At 40.3% G+C, this 26,414-nt stretch overlaps 1 protein-coding gene across 2 annotated transcripts in view; it reads right to left on the bottom strand.

Moving 5' to 3' along the window:
* ASPHD2 (aspartate beta-hydroxylase domain containing 2) overlaps positions 1–26,414 on the bottom strand; it is a 221,069-nt gene that overhangs the window by 48,122 nt on the left and 146,533 nt on the right. For both annotated transcript variants that reach the window (XM_086943136.1, XM_086943137.1), the window contains exons 2-3: positions 15,230–15,286; positions 377–1,511 (exon numbers count right to left, since the gene is read on the bottom strand). In XM_086943136.1, coding sequence (XP_086799262.1) covers positions 377–1,259 — 883 coding nt within the window. In that variant the 5' untranslated portion in view covers positions 1,260–1,511; positions 15,230–15,286. The remainder of the gene's footprint in view (positions 1–376; positions 1,512–15,229; positions 15,287–26,414) is intronic.

Below are 26,414 nucleotides of genomic sequence, written 5' to 3'. Positions count from 1 at the left end.
TCCTAAACATCTAGTGCCTCGCTTTAATTAATTCAGTAGACCCACACCTATTGGCTTTGTCAATGTTTGTTTATTGGGACGAGGCTCATATTCTTCGATTACCCGATAAAATGCTGTTAACCTGATCAATACCTTCTTATGTGCTGATGACTCCTCAATGTGTCATTAGTCTTTCTGCGCCTTCCTCCTCAAAAAACCCAAAACTGTTCACCACTGGCTGCAGTAGGCCTACTATTCGAATCTGAATGCCCACTATTTGAATCTGAATGCCCGTGTGGTCACACGTATTGCATGCATTGCCACAATGTAGGTTGGACAAGTTACGCAATAGAAAATAAACTTTCAAGTGAGAATAGTAATACACTTTGGTACCTACCCAAGTGGCAACGAATTCTGATGTTTGTGGGGCCATAGTGCTCTGTTATGACTGCTCCGGGGCCCAGCACAGAGATGCAGGCATTTCCAAAGACATTGTTCCCAATAAAGGTGCGAAGGCTGCCCAGTAAGCGGTACGTCCGTGGGCATTTCCGGCAGTTGCTGGGGATGCAGACCCCCTGATTCACGAAATAAAAGGTGAACCACTCTCCTCGGGGGGTGCTGTTCATCTTCCATCCCTGCGGCAGGCTGCAGTTGGAGAACGACTTGTAGAGGGTCTCAAAGTCACTCAGGATGGTCTGGAAGTTCCTCTCCAGTAATTCCACGTCGTGCTTTTGTGCTTCCCGGGAAAAATATGGCGTCGTGGGTAAGTCAGGCAAGAAGAAGACTTCCGGCTTCTGTATGGACGGCCGGCTGTTCAGGTACCTGCCTTGTTCTCGAATGCCCTTGTGGATTCTGCCCATGCCCGACCAGGAGTACCTCTTGGCGTATTCCTGCAAGTTGTGATAGAGTTTCTGGTTAAGTCCCTCATTGTGGGTGCACCGCACACACTCGGGCGAATGGCAGTACGCGTAGCCGTTCTGAAGCCCGTTGACGTCAGAGCTCTGCATGATGGAATTCACAGTGACGTAAGAGCGTGGTTGCTCCCGCCCAATGTGATAACAGTACCACACAAACAACACTAAAAGGCAAGCCACAGTAGAAAGTGCAATGGTGTCGCAGTCGCGAAACAAGTGTATGCCCGTGGCGATCAGGTCGCGGAGTCCGTCCAGTGACCAGCTCCCCTCCATCAGCCACTCCGCTGACATTTTGGGGCAACTGTTGTTAGGTGAGTACAAGGCAGAGCGATTAGTCTTCACGTTTCTCAAAGGCACCCACACCATGCAGGTTAGTACGGATGAGTAGGCGGATACTCGGAGCAGAAAAGCATGATTCTGCGCGTCGCTTTAAAAGGCCTAAGCATTGCATGAGGGACAGGCAAGTCTTTTGTGTTCACACTTAAACCCCTCTGAGTGCATCTGACCATAGTGATTTCCGTGGGCTGCTTCTCTTCGAGCCTCAGCAGTGTGTCATCTGGGTGGTCCCTGCTGCTCCCCCCTGGTTAGTCATTTCAAAGTGCAGCTGAGAGGCAGAATCTGAAACGAAAACAAGCGTCACAAATAATTATCATTTTTCATCCCCTGGCTAAAGATGTTCTCTTTTTTTTTCTTTGCTTTTCCCACGTCAGAAATAGAACATGTTTAGGGTGAAAAACAGTGTACATTACAGGAAGATCACATCACAAAAGATAAAGGTATGTAGGACTAACTATAACGGCTTAGAATCCATTAGATCTTTTTCCATTAAATATTTGAATAGTTTCCCATAACTAAGTCTTGTTACCAATATCTTTCTCAATGTAAGCGATGCATTTTCCATTTTGTATTACATTACAAAAAAAATGAAATTAGGAAATAAAGTATATTTAATAACCTGCTTTTACACTAAAGCATACAGACAACTGGCAGTACGATGTAGATTATGGTATAATATCAGATTACAAATTAATTAATTCCTTACCTGAGATATCTAACAGTGAAGTAATTGAAATTTGCATGGTAAAGCAATGAAGAAAAGGCATTTTTTTTTTTATATCGCTTGGAGCTAGAGAAGGGAAGGGGCAGTACACGAGAAGCAGACAGAAGTGGGGTTCCAGAGCTTAGGGTTCCAAGAGGAAAGGATTTGAACTACACAGAGACTTACAGGGGGTAACTGAAAAAGTAGAATTTTGGAAGAGTAATGTGGGCAAAACAGAATTTAGAGTTGAAAAAAGGAGACAACGTCAGGTGAAAATAGGTCAAGACCATAGCCTGGAACTAAATGATAACAGTTAAAGTGAAAGCAGGCGGCAATAAATGTGAAGGGAGAATCTCTGATTTAGGACATACAGGTACGTGCATCATTGTAGGGATTTGCGATTTCTTAATTGCGATTTTTAAGGAATCGCAATTAAGAAATCGCAAATGCCTATGCATGTAGAAATCGCTGAAAAATTTGCGATTTCTAAACATTCCTTAATTGCGACTCACAAATTGCGAGTCACAATTAAGGAATCCCTCGCCATTCATTCCTATGGGCCTAGACGCCCATAGGAATGAATGGGAAGACATTCTCAATTTGCGATTCTCAATTAGAGAATCGCAAATTGAGAATGCAATTTCAATGGTGCCAGGGTGTCGAAAGGACACCCTGTGACACCCCTGAAATTCACCCATGCACATAAGCTGCGCACACACATGCCCTATGGGCATGTGTGTGCATAACATGAAACTTAAAATGCACAAAAGTGCATTTTTCAAAGTTTTCGCAAATTACAATGAAGTTCTAGTTCATGGTAATTTGCTCCCCCAAATTGCGAAATCGCAAATTTTAAAAGTTTCATGCATTTAATTTAAGGAATCTCAAAATGCGATTCCTTAAATGCAATCGCAATTTGAAAATTCGCAAATATTTGCGAATTCTCAAATTGCGAGGGCCTTGACCCTTGATGCATCGAAAAAGCGATTTTTGCGAATCGCACCGTTTGCGATCGCAAAATGCTTTGATGCATGTGCCTGATAGAGTGTAGATATTCAGGAGCTAATGGCCATCAAGGATAGTTGAGAACTGCGGCACAAAGAGAAGAAAGACATTAGTGTGCAAATTACGACATATATCAAAGGTATCAATATCAGCAAGGGAGTAAATTCTAGATGGGGAAAAGGAATTATTTTGGCGAAATGCAACAGAGTTTTTCCTATGGAAATTAACACTTCTCAAACTCTTCCTGCAATATTTGGAGCCCCTTGAAAGATCTACATTAAACCTTTGGATAGTTTCTGACAGTTTTATCCAACGGCACCAAAGCTTCAAAAATTCTTATTTCCTAAGGAGAGACCAACTTAAAAAAAAAACCTACACAATATTTGATTCTCTAGCATCCATCTGAAAAAATAGTGATCTCCATTTTGAATTAAGGGTTTTTTAGGTGCACCCTTTATATTTGGGACTGTTTTTGATGGTGGAAATGCTTAGAAGACCATGGCCCCTCAACAGGATAACATCACCAGACCACATAGGCTCTCTGCCCTTCCAATACAATGTACAAGCATTGCAACGGAGCGCTGCACAATAACGCCTATAAGAATACATCTCTCTTACATGAGACTTTTTTATCTTCAGGTAACATCCTGGGCAGGACTGCAGTAGAAAGCTTTACTTAAATAGAAGATGCTCCTTGCAAAGATGAGTCTTGAATTCCTTCCATAAGTGGAGGATAGAAGGAGCCTTCAGCACTGGATGCAATCTCAGTTCTTGGGTGCACAGCAAATGAAAGCTCTCATGCCTCTCTCTGTCTCCACACCTGCCGTCATCAGGTCGGAAAAGTTGGTTTTGAGAAGTCAGGCCCAGTGGAGGAGGGAGCCTGAGCAGAGGACATGCATCCTCCCAGAGAAGACACTAGTGCAGGCAGGGCTGACAATACCCGGTACAACTATGTCAAGAGGAAACTCCAGTGTAGATATGAGAATAATTCTCACACAAACTGCAATCTGTCCACAATGTACATTGTGCGGGTTGTTTGGGATACAAGAACCACCAATCAATCTTGGAAGTAGCTGCAGAGGAGTTTATCTTTAATACCAGTGATCACAGAGTCTGTGACGGGGCACTGAACTTCCGCTTCTGTCTAGAGCTTAATTTAGCATTTGAGAGTTCCATATAACGTTCCCTTGTGGCATGGCCCAGAACTGTGTCAATAGTTTAATGCTGAGGTCTCTGCCTCTTTCACCTTTTACCAGAACAATTCTACCAGTCCATAAGATGCTGGATCTGACTGTGCGTGGACGTTCTCTTTAGAAATGTCCACTTCCTGAAGGTAAACCACCTTTACAACAAAACTTTTATTCCGCATACCTCCACTCCGCATACCATTATAACGAAAGTACCATTACTCTGCAATACTATAATAGCGCATGGCATTACATTTTATATGCTTGTACCACGCATGCTTTAACAACGAAATTCGTTGTAAAAGCATGAATGGTAAAAGCATATGTTTTTAATATTTAAGTTTAAGGTAAGTCTATAGTTCTAGTCTTGGGGTGTAGGGGTATATGTTTTGGGGTTCAGGGGTATCTTAAGGGTGGGTTTGGGTTATGGGGTGCAGAGGGTATTTTTAGAGTATGATATTTTTAGAGTACAGGGTTGGTTTTGGGTGCTTGGGTATTTTTAGGGTTACAGGGTATTTAGGTTTTGGGTGCTAGGGTATTTTTAGGGTTAAGGGGGTATTTAGGTTTTGGGGTGCAGGATATATTTTTAGGGATCAGGGTGAGTTGAGGTTTTGGGGTGCAGGGGGGTATTAGGGTTCAGGGTGGATTTTGGGGTGATGGGGTATTTTAAGGGTTTAAGGGGGTATTTAGGTATTGGAGTACAGGAGCATTTTTAGGGTTTAGGGTGGGTTTGGGTTTTGGGGTGCAGGAGAAATTTTTATGGTTCAGGGATAGTACAGATTTTGGGGCACAGGGTTTTTATATGTTGCAGGGTGGTTTTGGGGTACTGGGGTATTTTTAGGGTTTAAGGGGAATTTCGTTTTTGGGGTAAATGGACATTTTTAGGGTTTAGGGTGGGTTTGGGTTTTGAGGTGCAGGAGATATTTTTAGGGTTCAGGGGGAGTTTAGGTTTTGGGGTGCAGGGTGTATTTTTAGGGTTCAGGATGGGTTTGGTTTTGGGGTGCAGGGTGTATTTTTAGGGTTCAGGATGGGTTTGGTTTTTGGGGTGCAGGGGCATTTTTAGGGTTTAGGGTGGGTTTGGGTTTTGGGGTAAATGAGTTATTTTTAAGGTTGAGGGTGGATTTAGGTTTTGGGGTACAGGGGCATTTTTTGGGTTTAGGGTGGGTTAGGGTTTTGGGGTGCAGGGTGTATTTGTAGGGTTTATGATGGGTTTGGGTTTTGGGGTGCAGGGTGTATTTTTAGGGTTCAGGGTAGATTTGGGTTTTGGGGTGCAGGGTGTATTTTTAGGGTTTAGGGTGGGTTTGGGTTTTGGGTACAGGGGCATTTTTAGGGTTTAGGGTGGGTTTGGGTTTAAGGGTGCTGGAGTATTTTTAGGGGTCAGGGTGGGTTTATGTTTTGGGGTGCATGGGTATTAAAAAAAAATTATATATATATATATATATATATATATACAGATACATACATACATATATAAGAGATGCATGGATGCGCATACGGTTCACTCGCACGATGACAGTTATCGTGCGAGTGAACCGTATTCGCATCCACGCATCTCTTATCAAGCCACAAGGAGTGAGCTGACGCATCTCGCACACCCTCCTACAACCCTTTGACAATCGAAGCAGAACCCGATGCCTTTCCATCGCGGACAGCATCGCGGTTACGATAATTGACTCACCGCATCATTACCAGCCACAAAGAGCAAGTTGACGTATCTTGCACATGGTCTGAAAACCTCTTGACAATCAAAGCAAAACCCGATGCCCCTCCATCGCGGACAGCATCGTGGTAACAGTAATTGACTCACCGCGTCATTACCAGCACTGTTACCGTCCATCTGCTGCCTTGACAACCAACCTCGGCCCCGCGAGGCATAGTTAAGCTCCAGGGACTCTATTTACATAGTCCCGATGATGATCCCTGTATCATAAGAGCTTGGGATCGAAACGTTGTCGACAAAAATCAGTACCACTTTTGTTTGATTTCTATAGAAGTTGTGGCTACTGTTGATGGTTAGCTTGCTTAACTCTATGACTTCACCAAGCAACTATAGCTCTACTGTTGTCTGAAAAACTCCTTATGTTGTTTGCGTTATATGTTTTTCTGTATTCTTTTTCCCATGTCGGTTGCAGGATTGTGTCCCGCTCTATGTATGTGTCACTTCCTATGTATAAGATTTCTCTAAATACATTGCTTATTAAATTCTCTGTCCAGCTGGGCATTGAATGTCTATAGTACCCATTAAGGTCTATGTGTTATTTGTTCTGTGTATCATTCACTTAAGGACCATTGTTTTAAAAAATAATCGATACCCGGGGTCCTTGGTTATTCAACGGGTTCCCTTGTCTGTTTAAAATAATGGTTTAATTATGTGGCATCTGCCCACATGTGAAAGGCTTTACTATTTATCCATTCCCAATTCATCCATGGTCCAGTTTGATATGGTGATAGTGGGTCATTCGTTAGTAGAGACAAGGGGACCTGGAATCGTTCTGCTGTTCTCCAGCGTTTCTGTCCTAGTTGCTAGGACTTTATGGTTCCTCATAATTTCAACTTTCTGGTAAATGTGGGATATTTTCAATACATCTTGAGTCTACTATTCACAAATGTCTCCTTCCTATTGAATTGATCAAGTAGGCGATAATACTGTGTCCCTAGTAGGGAACATCATCTTGCCCAAATATTGAGCATTGGTCTTTTGTTTGGGCCTAGTGTTAGAGTATTATGGAAATCAGCTTCTGCTTTCTTCTCCTTCCTTTGCATTTAAACCTTGTAACGTGAAGTCCTAAATAGACACAGGGCCACCTTGAGGCACATCTGCTTTGAGACGGATCACTAAATTTGCAGCACACTTTACGTACAAATTAAAATCTAGGAGTGCAGTGACAAAGCTCTGATGCAGCCCCATGTATGCAAGTACCGAACAGTGCAGTCATCAGACCATTTAGCCCAATCCGTACTACTGCTGAATAGCATACTTCTGTAGGTTTGGCATGCAGGTCTAACACAGTCTGCCACAGCTTGAATCTGCCACTGTTGTTAAAGGCATAGTAGAGGGCCTAAAAATTCATAATTATCATGTATTACCTAATCAGTGACCAATCTAAATTGTGTAGCAGCCTGCCTAGTAGGAATCTAGTTTCCTCCAAAAGTAGCAGCTCATAGGCTCACCTGTACACCGGCAGGTACCTCTCATTGCATTCTAGTGAGATGATTACTGGGACTCCTCCCATAAGAAAGGAAAGACTGACCTATCCTGCTTGGCAGTACATTCGAATTTTAAGTGTGCAACAGACATTGACAGACAGTGAGCATCTGTATGATTGCTAATTTTGAAATGATAAACTGGAGCTACCCCAGAGCTCACTTATCTTTTGAACTTGGACCTGTGGGCAGTGCTTAATTTGAGCCGGTGGTTCCGGCACTGGGCACGGCACTTAATTGCAGCTAACCTGCACTTATGAAAGCTGCCACATTTGGCGCTGTATGTGTAGTTTAAAGATGAGCAGAAAACCAGTTCATTCATTCAAGATCTTTATTTTACAGTGTTAACAATGCATATCTCCTATAAAAGTATATATACACACACATCATATAAAATGCCTCGTGAGACAGAATTAAAATCCACACATAAAATCCACAAGTTAAAAATACAATCACCATGAGAATATAAAGTGCATTGTGCAAGAGTTTTAAACACATTCGTCTCCCTTTTATCCTTCGCTCTCCCATTTTGTCATGGCCCTTCTATTAGTCAGGGAGAACCATGAGAATGATGCCGTAGAATAACAGACAAAAGGATTAGACAGTTGTTTTATAATATAAAGCATGGGACGGCATTGTTTGAAATGAAGTTTACGCAGAAAGGGGAGAATATACCTTATTCAATGTAAGTCATAAAAACTACAATAAAAAAACAATATGCGCAGATCATACTGGGCTGACCGTTTATCGCAAGGGCAAACTGGCAGGCCATTTAGCGAATAAGTATTCTTAGGAAAGCCCATCATTAGAGGTATACAGTTCAAACGGAATCTAACGAGGATAACACGTTGTTGAGGATTTGACACAGATACAAGATATGATTTGCCAACCTGGGTGGAAAGGGGGCACAAGAGGTAAAACTTTACAGAGATCTTACTAGGACTTGCTTCCACTCGATCTCTTACAGACTTCTCTCAGAATATTTGTTAAATTTTTTCTTTGGACACGGATCTACAGCTTGATGGATTAACATATGGGTCTGTTAAACCCACACTTCCTAGGGTTTCTTTAACATAGTGCAACCAGGTAATCTTATGTACATTGTCTAGGGCCAGGCAGTCCCTGGTGATATTTTGGGTCAGACTTACTGTGTCGCTCTTCCAGATCGAGTGCCGTAGCAGAATAGGTGCAAGTCTCACAATATCTAAAATATATGGGGCCTCTAGATCAGCGTGACAAATACAATTTCCACAATTACTTAGAAGTGCCAATAATCTTTTATAAAAGCCATCCTCTATTCTTTGTAGATGATCAATTGCTGCCATCCCTCACATCCCGCTCCATATGATGCTACAGCGACTAATTTTGCGGCATACACCTTTTTTTTATTATATCAATCCTCAGACCCCAGCTTCTTAACAAAGTTAAAAACAGCCCTTACACTTCTTTCCATGGCTAGGGCTCTGTTATCCACCATGTCTGACCATGTGTATTTTCTGTCAAACACTAACCCCAGATAGGTAAAGGTGTCCACCACTGCCAGTCTACGAGACTCTATGTGAAACAATGGCAGTCTTTTGGTATATGTCCCTGCCACGAGTACATAAGATTTAGCTTCGTTAACATGAAGGTCCAGACAAGTCATAACATTTGAATAAGCCTCTATGAGTTTCTGTAACGCCACCCCAGTTCTTGCAACTAATACAGCATGGTCTGCGTTAAACAGTATTGGAAGAGGTGTTGCGTTGAAGATAGGTACATCTTTCGTGGCTCCGCTCATGGCTGCCTGCATCCCATTAGTGTATATGAAAAATAACAAGGGGGGAATAACGCAGTCCTGTCTTACACCCAGTTTTATCTGAAAAAGCCTAGTGCATTCTCCATCCCTGCCACAGGGAACGCATGCAGTAGCTTGGGCATACATATAACGAATCCAAATAATTATTGGTGCATCAATGCCCATCTCTTCCATGATAGCCCATAGTGTGGGGTTTGAAATGCAGTCAAAAGCGGCCAATAAGTCCATAAAGGCAATATAGATTTTCTCCAGTTTTGACAATGTATATTTTGCTATAGTCAAACTTATATTAAGACATTGGTCTGTTATCCCCTTTCCTTTTTGGAAACCGTATTGTGCTGGTATTAAGATATTCCTCTATGTAGTCCAATCCTCTAATCTGTTCAGCAGGCGTCGTCTCATCAGTTTTGCTGTACTACCTAGAAGGGAGATAGGGCTACAATTTTGCGGATTCAATTTATCCCCCTTTTATAGATGGCAATTCTTATCGTAGTATTCCATGAGGCTGGTGGGCCCACCTTATAGTATTACAAATATTAGTTAAAAATGGTGTCAAAGTAGCGTGATGTGCTAGAAATAAATCTGTTGGGATCCCATCCGGGCCTGGTGCCTTTAACACCTTGGACGCTCATGACGAGCTCAGCTCGTCATGATGTACACCTCCATACACTCATGACGAGCTGAGCTCGTCATGAACAATGGGGAATCTCAAGTTCCAGCACAAGAGGAAAATAACACTAGCATCGATGGTGTTAAGGGGCTACATTGCGCCTCGCCTAATCTCACCTCTGCTATATCAAAGGCCAAGGTCTCTTTATGGAATAACTGTAGGGAGTTGAAGGAAGGTTCTATGGGCACACTGGGAGCCCCAAAAAAATGAGCAAAATAAGCCATCCATTTATCCTCACCAATGTGGGTGTCTAAGGTAGGATCGTAGTCATCTTCGAGAAATGGAGCATTAATAACTCTTCAGAAATCCCTAGAATCTTTTGTGACCGCTGCGAGAGACAGATTCTCCCACGCTTCCTCCCGCAGGCCCCTAATTATTGCTTTCTGTGCCTCCCTATACGCTATACAAAAGGCCTTCATAAGTGTTTGGTCGCTTAGGCTAGTTCTGAGGGCACATGCAGGTTTTTTAAAGTCTTGGAGCAGGTCGCATGAAACCACCCAACTGGCGGGGTGGTGTGGGGGGAACTCTTCCGGGACAGACGATTTTTTTACCTCAACCAGTATCTCAGTAAATGCCATCATTAGGCCTTTCGGATCACGGGCTGGATCTAAGCATATCAAGATCTCGCTCAGTTAAAAAAAAATTATCAGTGGAATCACTCGATCTTTACCAATCCTATCCTATTTTAGTGAGTACCCATTCTTCCTTGCTAGAGTTTGCTTAGGTACTTTATCTGCTGCAAGGCTATTACTCGTTGACCATACCATGTTACAGGAGAGAGCAGCATGATCACTAAATGCAGAAAAAGATGGTTGAGCTTAGGTAATTCTTCCAACAAGAGGTTCTGATGCTAAAATAAAATCTATGGTGGACCCTTACTTCCGCACCCATATGTCTTTTGGTGTAGGCTCGTATCAGGATCAGGCATATTGATTATCTCAAGATTCAAAGTTGTTAAAAATGTATTGAACAAATTACCATATTTACTATGAGTGTAATGAAGAAGTGCATGTCCCTCTGTATCAACTAATCCGCACACAGATGCGGTCATAAAATCCAACAATTCACATTAAAATCACCCAGCCATAAAATATAGATAGATTTTCGATGTTCTTCACTGATCATAGTTATTTCCCTTATCAGATGGCCTCCGACTGAGGCCATGTTTCTTGCAAAGTTATTGTTGTAATAATTGTTCAGCAGCCAATACCAATCGCTTAGACCTCCACATAGTAAAATGTGTAAATCGGGGGAAAGATTAAAAAACTTCCTAACATTTAGCCCTAATGTATTTGCTACTAGTGTCGCAAATCCGCCCTTCGCTCTGCACCTTGAAGATGGATTTGCTGCCATTTGGAATGATCTACATCCCTCTAAGAATATCCGGCCTGTTTCCCAGGTTTCTTGGAGGCAGAGAATATTGCATTTATGACAAGGCTTATCCAGTCTAACTTTTCCATTTTTGTTTGAGGCCAGCTACATTCCAAGTAGCTATTTTTACACTACAATTGAGTATCTCTTTCCTATCCACCCCTGTCTCAACCACTTTAATAAGGGATGTATTTGTGGTAGAAATTATGGGGGCATTATTCGTCAATCACAAGATTCTAGTTCTAGCAGGGGGGGTACAACGGTTTTCAACTCTTACTTCATATCTCTCCATATCTAGTAAAGAGGGAAATGTTGGAGGATAAGTTACATTTCTATTTTTCACCATCTTGTAAGGAGACTGCTAAGGGGTCTATAGAAGTAACCTAAAGGAAGGGAGTGAATCCTTAATCCTGGAGGGGGTACATTGGGAAGTGCCTTTAATAAGTCCCCTGCCACCCTTTTATCATTAAATTTGAAGACAATACAATCACCCGCAAAGGATTTCAGAGATCGTCCCACACACTCGACTCTCTTTGCCGTGATCAAATAAATGCCTGGCGAAATCCTCAGCTTCCATCCTAGTTTTCATCAACCAATTCTGCGCTATGGTCATAAGTTGTTCAGTGGCCTTCTGCTGGCCCTCCCTCAATACTGGAGTGTCTGCCGGTATGATAACATAGGGGCAAGCTGCGGGCGGGAGATCTAGAATGAGTGGCCTCCTTCCTCGCCTTGGGGTGTCTCCTTTCTTTCTATCCCCCTGGTTGATCTCAGATGGGAAATTGAGTCTCATATTCTGTATTGGAAGCTGCTGTGTCACTGCAAATGATGTTAGCTCTGTTTCATAGGAAGGACTTAGATATAGGGATCCTGCTACTCCCCACTGGGTGGTAGTGCCAGGTAATTGCATGACGGGGTGCTCCCTTCCCCCATCCCCCATCCCCGACCAATTGCACAGGTTCCTTCAGTGAGTGTAAATTAGCAGTTACCTTCGGTCCCCCTGCCACGACATAACCATTGACCAATCCTTGTATAGATAAAGCATCTCAGGTCTCCTCTATTTTCTCTAACCCTAATATAATTGGTTGAATTTGTGATAAAAACAATTTCTATAGTCTTTGATATACATCATCATTATTTTTGGGAAGTGTATCTTTTGTCAATACAACCAAGTCCACTACAAGGGGTGCATTTGGGGCCTTGTTAGGTTTGGCTTTCGGTCCTCCCCTTTTTCTTTTGCCTGGAGGTTCTCCCAGGGGTGTTGCGCCCATTTCGCCTTGCGGCAGGGAAACATTGGATGAGCTCATGGGGGGGATCTTCTCGGGTTGTTAGATCTATTTGAGCCTCTATAGCCATATTTGGAGACACTTCTACTAGGTCCGGTTCTCTCCTCCCTTCGCCTAGAGAAAGGCGGCATTCAGTCATAGCAATCTCATTTGAAAGAGCATTTGCCGCCCTTGACGAATAAGAGTCTAAAGTATTGGCTACTTCGCCCCGTTTCACCTTGTAATATCATTTGGTTGGGCAGTCTGTGTATTCAGAGCTCTTCATCCACGGTTTACAGGGGTAGCCTAGTCCAGCTTCTTCCGGGCGCAGATGTGCCTACCCTTGGGTCCCACCCCAGCTAACCGCCTAACAGCATAGCTGGTAGATTTAAATACAAATTGGGCCTTTACAGCAGCGGGAGGGCTATCCCTGCCTCCACTGCCGCATGGAATGCTGGGGACTAAGTCCCCCAACCCAGCACCCCAACAGGAACCCGCTAGATTTGTATTCAAATTGGGCCTCGAACAGCCTGGTGTTGAGTTGTTTGTTAAATCAATATACATTAAAAACAAGTGTTACCAGCCACCCAAGCCATTCTTAAACCTTTGGCGGCCTCCAACAGTCTGAATTGTCACACTTGTAGCAGTGTGATGGTTAGTAGTTGAATAAGTACAATGGCAATGTGTGGTACAAACTCCGGTGGCCTCCTGACGAGGGCCACAGCACTTTTGTTTGCAAAATTAAGAGATCGTAAGTGTGGAGCTAGTGTTGGTTTCTTGCTGGCTACGAGTAAGATCGAAGCAGGGCCGAACTGGAAACCAAAACCGGCCCTGGCAAAGTGCTCGGCTGCCCCCTCCCCCCACAGGGGGGGTTGTGGGTGCCGCCGAGCTCTTTGCCGGGGCCGGTTTTCAGCCGAATTTGTTACAGGGCCGATTTTACAGCGATGCTGCAAAAACGGCCCTGTAACAAAAACGGCCCCCAGGGGCCCACAACCGCCCCACCCGTGCGGCGCACCGGGGGATTGCCCGGTGCCCGCTACGGCCAGTCCCTGGATCGAAGCCCTCCTGAAACTCTGCTAGTCTACCCTGATGTCGCTTAACTCACGCTGTTTGGAAGTCTTAAGTCAACTTAAGATGATCTGAGATGCTGACATGAGGGTAAGGCCAGGTCTATTTCACCATAAGATCAGAGGCAGAATACTAAAGAATCAGGCTCAACCACTGCCATGTTCACAGACTTCTGGCGAGCCCTACAAACACCCCAACAGAGACAAACAGTTGCTCCCTGAGCGATAAGGTGTACTTTAGCTGTTTGTCAACCCTGTGCTACCGTATCACTAATGAACTGCATTGGTTCTGTGTTTTTTGCTCCACGTGCGCTCTGAGATTTATAAACATAATGCGCTTGCAAACAGTATTTAAAGTGTTTAGCCAGGTGCCTGGCCCTGCCTTCTGCATCTTGTTTATTTGATTACCAGTTTCTTAACTAATGTTACAATTTTCATAGAAGGATTAGTAACTTATTATATCATTACTGTGCCCATCTGTGTTATCTAAGCTTCTTATTTACTCCTTATACTGTAAATATACATAATTTACTTAAGATATTATTAAAGGTTCTGTGTACAACACAACGTGTGCTAAACAGTCAGTCATCCATTGCAGCTGCACTACTTGTGTGATAATCGAACTAGACTTGCTACAGATAGCTGCCATAAGCGAACCAGTGTGCTCTTCCACAACTATTGTGGCTTGGGCCAGACACATTTTGTTGCAGACTTATTCTGTTGTGCACTAGCTACCAGGCACTTCCTTCTGTCTCCTTCTGAGAGAGCTCAGCAGTCCTTGTCCTCTGTGCTCAGGAGGACACGGTCTGACAGGCGCTTAACCATAGCACGTTAAAACATTTGGCAACCACCTGTGCTTACTTTTTAAAAGAATAAGTGGTAGATCCCAAAGCTGTGTTCAGAAGCCTCCTGCGGTAGTATTGATGATTGGGGTGTCCAATACCAAAACTTGATTCTTGATTCCACTGCATGCCTCTTTCATCCACTAGGATCTCACTCTTGAATGTTCTTTCTTAGCTCTGCTTTCCCTCTTTGTCACTGTTCTGTTTTTCTCTTCTTCATTCTTTCTTCTTTTGTGTTACTCTTTCTTTATCTGGATCAAAGTCTTTAGAGGAAAAATAATTACTAGTCCCCAAAAATGAGCGCCGGTGGGCTCCACCTTCATACACCGGCACAAATTAAGCACTGTACACCCACCACCCTTGGGCTACCATTAGGGTTTCTTGCGCACATGTTCCAAAAATGATCATACTATGTTTTGCAAACAACCCACAAACGTCTTTGGAGCAGCAAGGTATAGTACAAAAGATGAATTGACGTTTGTTCTAATTAGTGTTCTTACTGTAGTTTCCAAATATCATAATTCAATAGGACCACTGTCTACAAAGTTAAAGGTGCGATGGTAATTTGAATCAGGTTTTCTATTTTGTTTTCCAAGCCAAGAGTGGGTTTAAACTTGTTAAAGATTCGGCTAGATGTTGCTGGCTGAAGGTCCGCGAGAAGCACTGCTGTGGGACCGTTCGAGATGATTAAGTTCCCCCACTGTTTGACAGCATCAACCGCTACGCGTGACATTACTTGTGATCACATTTTGAGTCACCCAAGCGTCCAACAACAGGAACACACTTCGAAGCGAAATACTGTGCATTTTAATGCTCGCATGCAGAAACAATCTCCTTTTCTGAAAAATAAAAGATATTCAACTTTTCTGTGCAGTATAAAATCATACTTACAATATTCCATTCTGGAAAGGTCTGATCATTCCTGGGAAGATTTGCATCAGTGTGCACCTTCAAGAAAATAGGAAAATGCAACATTTTAGAACCGGAAAGCCATTTATTGTTATCTATACCTATTTTATAGTCCGTAATTTATTACAGTTGCAGTAAACATGTGAATATTATTTAAAGAATCTTATAATGGACTAAATTCACTGCTGTGCTTAGTGGAAAAAGCATTGTTAATTACACATTTTTTGAAATTTCAATAGTTTGGTATTACAACATTCAACTAAGACCAACAGGAACCCACGAGAAAATAGTTTAATCATTCTCGAATTGTACTCCTATGAGGATTTCTGGCTTTGTTTCCAAAACGTTTGTATTTTGCAGGTATATGGAAATCTGTCCACCATTTTCTTTTTTTGGCTAGAACCTGTAAAGCACATAGGAGCTCCAAATAACTGCTAAACAGGCACACTTCGGAAGTAATGAGGACATGGGGTGGAAATGCATCGCCGCGGGCTCAAATATGCTTCTGGTGGAACACAACAATTCCTGCTAATGGAATTTTAAGATTTTCAGCAGATAACAGCTAATAAAAGGACCACCACAGCCGAAAAAGTACAACTGCTGGTAATAAACAAAAAGCAAGCGCTGGCAAAGGTAACAGGTGCAAGCTGCCAGCTTATTGCCATCTATGAAACAGTCTTTACTAAATATATATATATTTTCTCGCCACTCCTGACCTTGTTGGATTGGTCCCGAGTCCATGCCATGATTTATAGTCCGCGCCAAATGACGGCACAGTAGCAAGTCGGATTCCTAGAAGGACCTTCCTCTTTGAACTTTTTGTGATGTGATCCCCTACCTACTGAACAGGGAGCTCCCTGGAGGAAGGGAAGGAAAGGCAAATGGAGCAAACTACTGTTTTGTAAACTGGCACATGTGTAAACTAACAGGCATATAGCTATAGAACGGGATAATCCACTAGTCCCAACAAAGAGTAGGTGGTAAGCAAGAATGGACATTTGTATGGAAGCAGGACGGGTGGTATAAGAAAGCAGGGGATGTCTGCGCCAATTTAAGTATGTGGTAGACGGAGGACCATTTAGAGCCTAGATGAGGAAGAACAGAGACAAATAGAAGAAAGAGCTCTAGAAGAATAAGAAGCAATTTCCTAACAACACAACATAGATCATCGTGGGCTAAGCTATATCGAAACCTTAAAACCATTAGCCCAGTATACCTACTGCATTAATGTTACACTTTAATAAAGTGTTTGATGCTGATGGAAAATAAAACTGCTGTTTCAACCTTCCGTGTACTATTGCTGCTTCTTTTCAGTGGCGACAAGCTGCTGTCAACTTCAACGTGCTCCTCTGAATATAGATCTTCATCGATGCGGTTCTTCAATGCAGTTCTGGTGCGGCACATTAAGCAGTCCGGAGCTGTTGTATGATGTGCTGTAAACCTTATTCGATCCTTGCCCATTCATCCTAGGTGAGGCACCTTACTTGGTAATCCGGCTCATATGTGGCATTTTAGTGTGTAAAATGAGCCAGGCAAAGCTTTCAGACGTGACTCCATTACTAGCTCAACAAGCTTTCGAAACACATGCATAGCATGTGCATCATGGTGACCGTCTTACCTGGTTGGGATGGAATTCTCCCACCAGCAGCAAAACGTGTCCAACTGATTGTCAAAACATACAAACTTCGTATGCAATGTGGCAGCCATTTTTTGTTGGTTGGGACAGTAGTTTTGTCCAACCAGCCATAGGAAAATAATATTGGCGGCCATTTTAGGTTGGGGAATTCTCCCTTGTTTATCACCGAAACTGCACATTATAACTGCATATTGAAGGTCTTCCACCAGCTGTCGGTGACAGACACACCTGAAAAAACCTATCTATTGTATTCTGGTTATGCCTACACTCTTGCCTGTGTTATCAGTGATGGGCACACCTGTGAAAATAAGACTGTTTGTTAGAAGTTGTTACCTGCACGTTCCGTCATAGGCACATCCTTGTGTATTGGCGGGAGTAGCTCTTTGGTTTTTAGTTTTTTTTGTGAAATACTATTTGCAGGTTAAATTTGCACAAACACACTTTGGAATTCAATGAGCAGCAGCTGTGGTGGCAGCAACTCACCCACATACTGTCTCCTTATGGAGAGAATATTGGTACCCCACCATTTCTTCAATTTCCGGGTACTCCCCCAATAAATTGGCAACAGTGGAGGGGGGCATTGAGGAGTATTTGGAAGCAATTGATGGTGACACTTTTACTTCCAAAAAGAAACAAGCATTGGCAATGCCAATAGGGCTTGCATTTGTGAGAGTTAGAGTGTTTGGCATTGTAAATGAGAATGTCTTTTACCTATGCGTTATAGAGTAGAGTAGATGTATGTGGTGTGGAGTGAAAATATGTGAGTTAGATTGGAATTGTTAGTTGTGGAATTGTGTGGTGTGTAGTAGAGTTATGTGATGTGGTTTGCAGTGGAATTATGTGGATGGTAATTATGTGTTTTTTAGTGTACTGGAATTATTTGGAGAGGGGTTGTGTGTTATAGAGAGTGATTATATGGTACGGCATTTTATGTTGTGTCGTGGAATGTTGTGGATTTTAATTATGTGGTGTGTTGAATTTTGTGGCATGATGTGGTATTCTGTGGTGTGGATTGGATGTATGTGGTGTGCTGTGTAAATGAGTTGTTGAATTGAATTATGTGATGTGTTGACAAATGATGTGGTGTGGAATGGTAATGTGTGGTGTGGAATTGTGAACACCCAAATGTAGCATTAAGCAAATGAAAGATGACCAGTCAACCTTAGTGAAAAGTCGTCGGGTACACAGGAACACGAGTCGCCATATGTGTTTGTAACTTTTGATCCATTTGAGCTAGATCCAATTATAATAGTGGCAATTGCCAAAGTGTTTAGAAATCAACGGGACAGTGTGTAAACAGAGTATAAACATACAGAGTATAAACATCCAATGGATTTGTAAGAAGAAGCCTCATCCCCCAACCTAGTTGGAGGCATGCTTCATCAATTGGTTCCCAGCTGGGCTGCTGAATGCAACCCAGCTGTGCTTCAACGCCTAAATTACAGCAGAGCTGTTTGTTTTGTTAGTGAGGTGTGTGCTCAAGGCGTGGTGAGGTTAAAAGTTTCTCTGGGATAGCCCAATGGGAAATGCTTTATTTGTAGGGTCCTAGAACAAGTTTAAAATCAGAGGCGGGATATGGTGAAGATGAAAATGGGTCTTCAATATCCCCTAAGTGTAGGTCGACATGTTTCAGCCTTTCCGATATTCGCGAGGCTTTCTTCAGGACTAAAACAGACGTGAAAAAGAGAAGTGGCTACAAAATTGTAGATAGCCACGTGAGTGAAATATCAGCACACACACTAAGGTGTGCTGTGTATGTAGTGGTGTAGCTGTACTTACAGACCAACTTACTGGTTGAAATACCAGCTCAGTAAAAAAAATCTGATCGATCCTGAAAGGGGGAGCCTCCTGTAGTCACACATTCATCAAGGATGATCTCCCTCCATTCTAACCTGCTCTGGTCTTCCATCCATTGGATGTTTATACTCTGTTGCTTTATACTGAGTCAATAAACCTGAAATATTCAGCAGTGGGTCCGTCCACATTGTTGAATCTATTGCCATAGAGTAACCTATTTTATATACACACTCTAGAAAAAGAAAGAAAAGCACATCACTCCAGTCATCACAACATATGGCAAACTTTCTTCCCTAAAAGCCACCCATGCTGTTATTAAAAAGTTGCAAAAGGAGTTTGGAACCAGAGAGCGTTGAGATATGGCAGCAGACAATTGAAGAACCAATGGAAGCCAATGAATGAGAGATACAGGAAAGAATACCTCACAAACTAATGTCGGCTGCCTTCAACATACATGCAAAAGATCTGATTTTGATTTCTTTAGCCCAAAATGGTTTTATTTAAAAGATGTTCCCAACTAAAATCTCTGCTTCAATGTGAAAAATCAATTCCCCCTATGCGTTTTTTAAAGCTGCCGCTTAACAATCTAAAACAAATGCAGCAGTTTGGGAAATGCATTTTGCAAGAAACTCTTCCGCACAGCAGCGGAGGGCTGAAAATGGTGCTTCTGTACTAGAAACACTACCTTTCTTATATCTTAGATGTACTCAATTTGATGCAACAACTGTCTGGGTGTGGAGTTAAGGAATACCCAAAGGAAACATGCATCTTGGGCGTGCCTCAGGGGAATGAATGATAACTTACTGATCTTGTTTCAAAACTAAGTCTTAAACTATAATAGAAGACTAAATACCAGAATTTGCCAATGTCCTAAACCATTAGCTGGATGGTACATATGCCACTAGTGCTATATAGTCATGGTGTCTGTGGTTCCTTGCTGTTCTTCTTTAAAGAAGGAAGGCAGCACTCTCGTTCATTTTAAGACCGCTTCTCCCATTGGCCTATATGAAGGTCCACGTGCAGCTCGGGCTGCTTCTGGGACGTCCGTTCATTCTTTTCCGTTGGCCTGTCCTTCTAGGGCGATACCTCCCTAGTCCAGTACTCTAACTCGTCAGTCTGTTTTAGTTAGAGTTCCGACTGGCTCTTGTTTTATTATGTAAATATTAATATGAATAATAATAAAAATTGGCAGCGGTAGCAGAGTTTTTAAAGATGTCATTCTCGAAGACGAAATGTAGGGTTTGAGTTATGGGATCTCTGGTCAGATGGAAAAAGTAGCTAACCTGTTAGAACAGTGCCTGTGTGTATAAAGGTTATGCCCGCAGTGCACTGTTTGGGGCATTTGATAAAGGAGGTAGCAATATAAAAATATTGAGGCCTAAATTACCCTTCTCGTTGTGAATTTTCTACCAGCTTTCACTTTATATTGAATACACGCCTTGCACAATTCACTTGTTTGTTCAATCACTCACTTTACTGGTGTCATATTTATTTATATATATTATTTTTATTAATATGGCAGCTTCACAAACCATTACTCTTCCACCTTAATTTTTAGCTGAAGGCGATACACCTGATATTGAATGGGAAGAGTGGATTGGCATTTTTGAAAAGTATTTGGAAGCTATGATGGTCTCAGATTCCAAGCATCTAGAAAAAAAGCCATTTTATTAAACTCTTTAGGCAAAGCTGGTCAACATGCCTTCAAATTCCTACCAGAAATCATTGGTGCTGATGGTGAACCCATTGATAACCCTTTCATCGAAGTTAAGCAAAGACTGGCGAAATATTTTGGGAAGCAAGTTAACATTGTCATTAAACGCCATAAATTTTACACTATTCCTCAAAAATGCAAGGAAACTGTGGATCAAATGGTCACCTGATTAAGAGAGTTAGCTCTAAAATGTGATTTCGGCAACATGTCTGACCAATTAATTCGTGACCAACTCATTGTGCAGTGTAAAAATAAGAGAATGCAAGAAAAATTATGGGCTGCAAAAAATCCTTCTTTACTTAAAGCCATCACCATTGCTAAAGTAGTAGAAGAATCCGACAAATGCATGCAAGAAAAGCTTTCTTTGGAACTTAAGAAAGAAGAATCTGTAAACGTCATTTCCAAGAAAGATTCACCTGTCAATTCTGAAGTGAAAGCTACGCAACCTTTGAAGTCAAAACCAAGAACATCTAGTGACTACAAAAGCAAATTCAAGGGATGTTATATAAGTGGTAGTGTAAATCGGATCACTGACAGAATATCGATGGTCAAAATATCGACTTGCCAAAATATCGAGGTAAAAATATAGAATGCCAGACTATCTACTTCCTATCTACAAACAGGTAAGTACAAAAATATAGACTCCAAAATATTGATAGGAAAAAATATAGACAGTCAAAATATCGAATTATTTAAATATCTTAAAAGTAATTTAAAAGTAATATAATAATAAATATAATTAATTTAAACATACTTAAAATACTTAAATAAACTTAAAATTAATAAATAATGAATGTAACTAAAAAAATAATAATAATAATTTTAAAACATATATATATATATACATATTATTAACAAAACATATACAATATTTTTTCTGTAGGATACTGAGAGGGTTAAATTTACTATTCACACTCCAGAGAGTGCAACAGTAGGGAAAGCGTTGGATAGCGCAAGGATAAAAATTACTATTCCCACTCCAGTGAGTGCAACAGTAGGGAAAGCATTGGATAGCGTAGGGGTAAAAATTACTATTCCAACTCCAGAGAGTGCATCAGTAGGGAAAGCGTTGGATAGCGTAGGGTTAAAAATTACTATTCCCACTCCAGTGAGTGCAACAGTAGGGAAAGTGTTGGATAGCGTAGGAGTAAAAATTACTATTCCCACTCCAGTGAGTGCAACAGTAGGGAAAGCGTTGGATAGCGTAGGGGTAAAAATTACTATTCCCACTCCAGTGAGTACAACAGTAGGGAAAGCGTTGGATAGCGTAGAGGTAAAGTTACTATTCCCACTCCAGTGAGTGCACCAGTAGGGAAAGCGTTGGATAGCGTAGGGGTAAAAATTACTATTCCCACTCGAGTGAGTGCAGCATTAGGAAAAACATTGGATAGCGTAGGGGTAAAAATTACTATTCCCACTCCAGTGAGTGCAATAGTAGGGAAAGTAAATATTTCATATATAATTATAAATAACAAATATTAATACCAATTACAAAATAATTAAAATATTTTACAATTTTATAAAATATATTAATTAATCAATTAAAATTACAAATACAAATGAACTAATAATAAAAATTACCTACTAATACTAATTATTTACCAATTACCAATAAATTAATTTACAATATAAAAATAAATAAAAATTAGACACAAAAAATATTTTAAAAATATAATTACTTACATTTAAATTACTTCCCAAGCTATTCCCCTATAAACACACAACCCACTACAGAAAATAATGTAATAAAAGTAACATATTTATCAATTAATTAATTACAATAAATTACCAATTATATTTTTATTAATTACCAATTAATATTTCATTACCAATTAATTCTAAATAAATACCAATAAATAAAATAACATTTAATTAATTATATATAAATTACTTCCCACCCTATTCCCCTATAAACCCACAACCCGCTACAGAAAATAAATTACTAAAATTAACATATTTATCAATTAATCAATTAAAATTAATTACCAATTATATTTTATTTATCAATTAATAATTAATTAATAATTAATTCTAAATAAATACCAATAAAATAACATTTAATTAATTATAATTAAATTATTTCCCACCCTATTCCCCTATAAACCCACAACAGAAAATAAATTACTAAAATTAACATATTTATCAATTAATCCAGTAAAATTAATTACCAATTTTATTTTAATTAATTGCCAATTAATAATTAATTAACAATTAATTCTAAATAAATGCCAATAAATAAAATAACATATTTATTAATTATAATTAAATTACTTCCCACCCTATTCCCCTATAAACCCACAACCCGCTACAGAATTATATTACACAAAAATTAAAAATTAATATTAACTTACCTTAAATTCGATATTTTTGTTGTCTATATTATGTCTAGTTGATATTATGTCCATTCTATATTTTTGATTCGATATTATGTCCATTCTATTCGATATTAAAATTTTCTAGTCGATATTTTGGTAGTCTATATTATGTCTAGTCGATATTATGTCCATTCTATATTTTTTACTCGATATTATGTCTAGTTGATAATAAAAACTCAATATTTTGACTCTATTCCGTGTAAATCATGCTGCGGACTTTGCTGGATGTTTTGCAAGGGATAAGTCTTGTTAAAGTTGCGGAAAAAAGGGTCATCTAAGTGCTGTTTGTAATAACTCTAGAAAGAACAGAGTTGTTTTTGTTGATGATGAAACCATTTATTCTGAGATGTCTTTATGTATTGAAGATAGTGTTACTGGTACCTTACACAGACCCAAAGCAACATTCACTTTGAATGGTGTGTCTCTATCCCTTTTGGTTGATCCAGGCTCTATGCTTACCATAATTCCTTTTCGTATTTTTAAAGAATGTTGGCCTGATTATACATTATCTCTTCCCGACGTCTCTCCTAAGGGCTATAGTGGTGAAACCATTGATATTAAAGGTGTTATGGAAACCAAATTTGAACTTAAAGGGAGAAATGCTACTGGCCGGCAATTCTAGGATGGACACAACAACATGACTTACACATAATCATTGATCCTAGATCTTCTGAGCATGTATTGGTCATTGAAGATTATCCCAGTCTTGATTCAATCTTGTCTAAATTTCAAAATATTTTTCGTCTTGAATTAGGGAAACTGTCAGGGTACAAACATGAAATAAAACTTAAGAAGGATGCCATTCCTGTTGAACATCCCCTCAGGAAAATTCCCATTTCGGTCCGTGAGGAAGTCAAAGAAATGTTGCTTGATATGCAAAAGCAAGATATTATTGAACAGATTGAAGTCTCGGAATGGCTTTCTCCGATTTTCGTCACTAAAAAAAAGGATGGCAAACTTCGTTTTTGTGTGGACCATAGATCCCTAAATCAAAACATCATTGTTGATAGTTTTCATCTCCCTAACATTTCTGAAATGGTTTTACTAATGGATAAGGCAACATTTTTTTCAAAACTTGATTTAAGATCAGCCTATCATCATGTTGTTTTGCTTCCTAACTCTAGAAAATTAACAGCTTTTCTTACGTTGGAAGGATTATTTCAATTCAAAAGATTACCTTTCGGCCTAGCCTCAGCCGCTAGCGTTTTCCAGCGTATGTTGCATCACATTCTTAAAAGCTTCACCAATGTTCATTATTTTCAAGACTATATTCTCATCACTGGTAAAAATCTTGCTGAACACAATGTTACGTTGGATAATGTTTTGGATTCTCTACAAAATGTTGGTCTTACATTAAGGAAAGATAAATGTTTGTTCTTAGCTAAACAAGTAGATTATTTAGGGTACACCATTTTCGAAGCAGGTGTGCAACCTAAAGAGGATTTGTTACATGCCATCAGAGATGTAGCTACACCTATCACAAAAGAACAATTAAAGTCCTTCATGGGGCTAATAGAGTATTATTCAAAGTTTGTAGATAACTTTGCACACAAAACTGAGGCTTTAAGGCAATTTTTGAGGAAAGGGGCACCATTTTCCTGGGACACTCTGCAAGAAAATACTTTTCAGAATATCAAAAGCGAAATTATCAATGCTGGTATTCTTACACCATTTGAATCTGGTTAAGACATTTTCATTACTGTTGATGCAGGTGCTCACAGGATTGGTGCAGCTTAGTCGCAGAACAAAATGGGTGTTGAGAAACCTGTTGCGTTTGCTTTGCGTACACTCAATAGTTCTGAACGAAACTATGCAGTCATCGAGCGTGAGGCTCTGGCTGCAGCTTGGGGTGTGCATTATTTTCGAACATATATTTGGGGGAACTACTTTAATCTCAGAACTGATCATAAACCTTTGATTAGAATTCTCAGCCCGGGTGGTGCTGATAAAGGTTCACCTTGTTTGATGAGGTTTGCATCAAAATTACAGGAGTTTACTTATAAAACAGAATATATTACTGGTTGGAAAAATGTTCTGGCAGACTGTTTATCAAGACTTCCGTTACCAGAGAAAGATGTTTTTTAATTTTGATGACGAAGTAATTTGCTTAGTGGCTAGCATTGAAGATGTGGGTGTGGACGAGTTCAAATCCATTTCTAAAGAAGAATGGCACCAAGCTGCTATTAATGACTCTGACTATTGTGAATTAGCTAGTTCTATTCGTTTAGGATGGAAACGTGAAGGATTAGAGAAACCTTCCCTACGCACTTATGTTAAATTACAAAAAGAACTCAGAATTGGAGTTTCTGATGATTTGATTAAAAGGGGCAAGACATTTATTCCTCCTAGTACTCTCAGACAGAAGTTATTTTTACTAGCTCACAAACGACATCTTGGGCAAACCAACACTACCAAACATTTAAAAAGTCAATTTTGGTGGCCAGACCTTGATAAACACGTCAACCGATGGGTTGAAAATTGTTCCTTGTGTAGAGAAAGTGAGAAACGATTCAAAATCAATTCCAAATGTATGGGGTCTATTTCTAGCAGTGATGGTCTACCTTGGGAAAAAGTCTGCCTTGATTTTATTGGTCCGTTAGAATTTGTTTCTGGTGATTTGTGTTTTGGTATGGTTTTGGTGGATGTTTTTTCCAAATGGCTTGAGGTAAAAATTTTAAGAAATATCACTACTCTTACAGTCATTGAAAGTCTTAACTCTATCTTTATGAGAGAAGGTTTTCCACACACTCTAATCACTGATAACGGTACGCAATTGACCTCTCATGTCATGCGCAATTTCCTTCAGCATAATGGTATAAAACACATTTGTACTTCACTGTACAACCCTCAGGGAAAAGGTATAGTAGAACGTATGAATAGAGTGGTTAAGGGTGCAATTCAATTGGCTATACAAGGACGGCAGAATGTTCAAAAGTGTGTACAAGATATGGTGTGGGCCCACAACACCACTGTGCATAGCATTACTGGCGGATGAGAGGCAGATTACCAAAAACTAAATTGACACCTTTTTTGATGCATGAATGTGACACTAAAGTTACAAAAACAAAACATGTTGGTAACATTGAGGTTGGTGACTTAATCAAAATGAAGTGTGGTAAAAGAGAAAGTGGTCCGAATAAATTTTCTGACCCTATGAATGTAAAAGAAGTTCATAAATGGCATGTGGTTCTAGAAAATGGTCAAAAATTGAATTTTCTAAGGCTAGCTTTGTACAAGAAAAATTACGATTTATCTCATTCGAAGGTAGTCTCACCTCCTGTTGTCAAAAGCAAGGGGGTGGGTGGTTGTGTTAGTGATGTTGTTTTCAAGCAACATTTACCTGCCAGGTTGTGTCAAGTAGCAAGAAAATGTGATGACTTTGTTATGACTTAAAATATTTGCATTTCTATGGAAGTATGTGATATTATACGTGATGTATATGTTTTATCTAAAGTTTTTTATACATTATATATGGATTCATTTCATGTTTATTTTCACAATGTTTTGCTTTGCTTGTTTCATCTTCTTTTCTGTTGTTTTATTTGTTATGACGAATGGGGATATGTTGTACTTGTCTTCGGTCGTGTTAACGTGTCTCGTGGGGTTGGAATGCTTACTGTCGGAATCCTCTTCAACCCCTTGCAT

This window comes from Lissotriton vulgaris, chromosome 11 (genome assembly GCF_964263255.1).
Source record: "Lissotriton vulgaris chromosome 11, aLisVul1.2, whole genome shotgun sequence".
Taxonomy (NCBI): domain Eukaryota; kingdom Metazoa; phylum Chordata; class Amphibia; order Caudata; family Salamandridae; genus Lissotriton; species Lissotriton vulgaris.
Note: the sequence above shows the minus strand (reverse complement) of the source record. Positions and strands in the feature narration are given on the sequence as shown.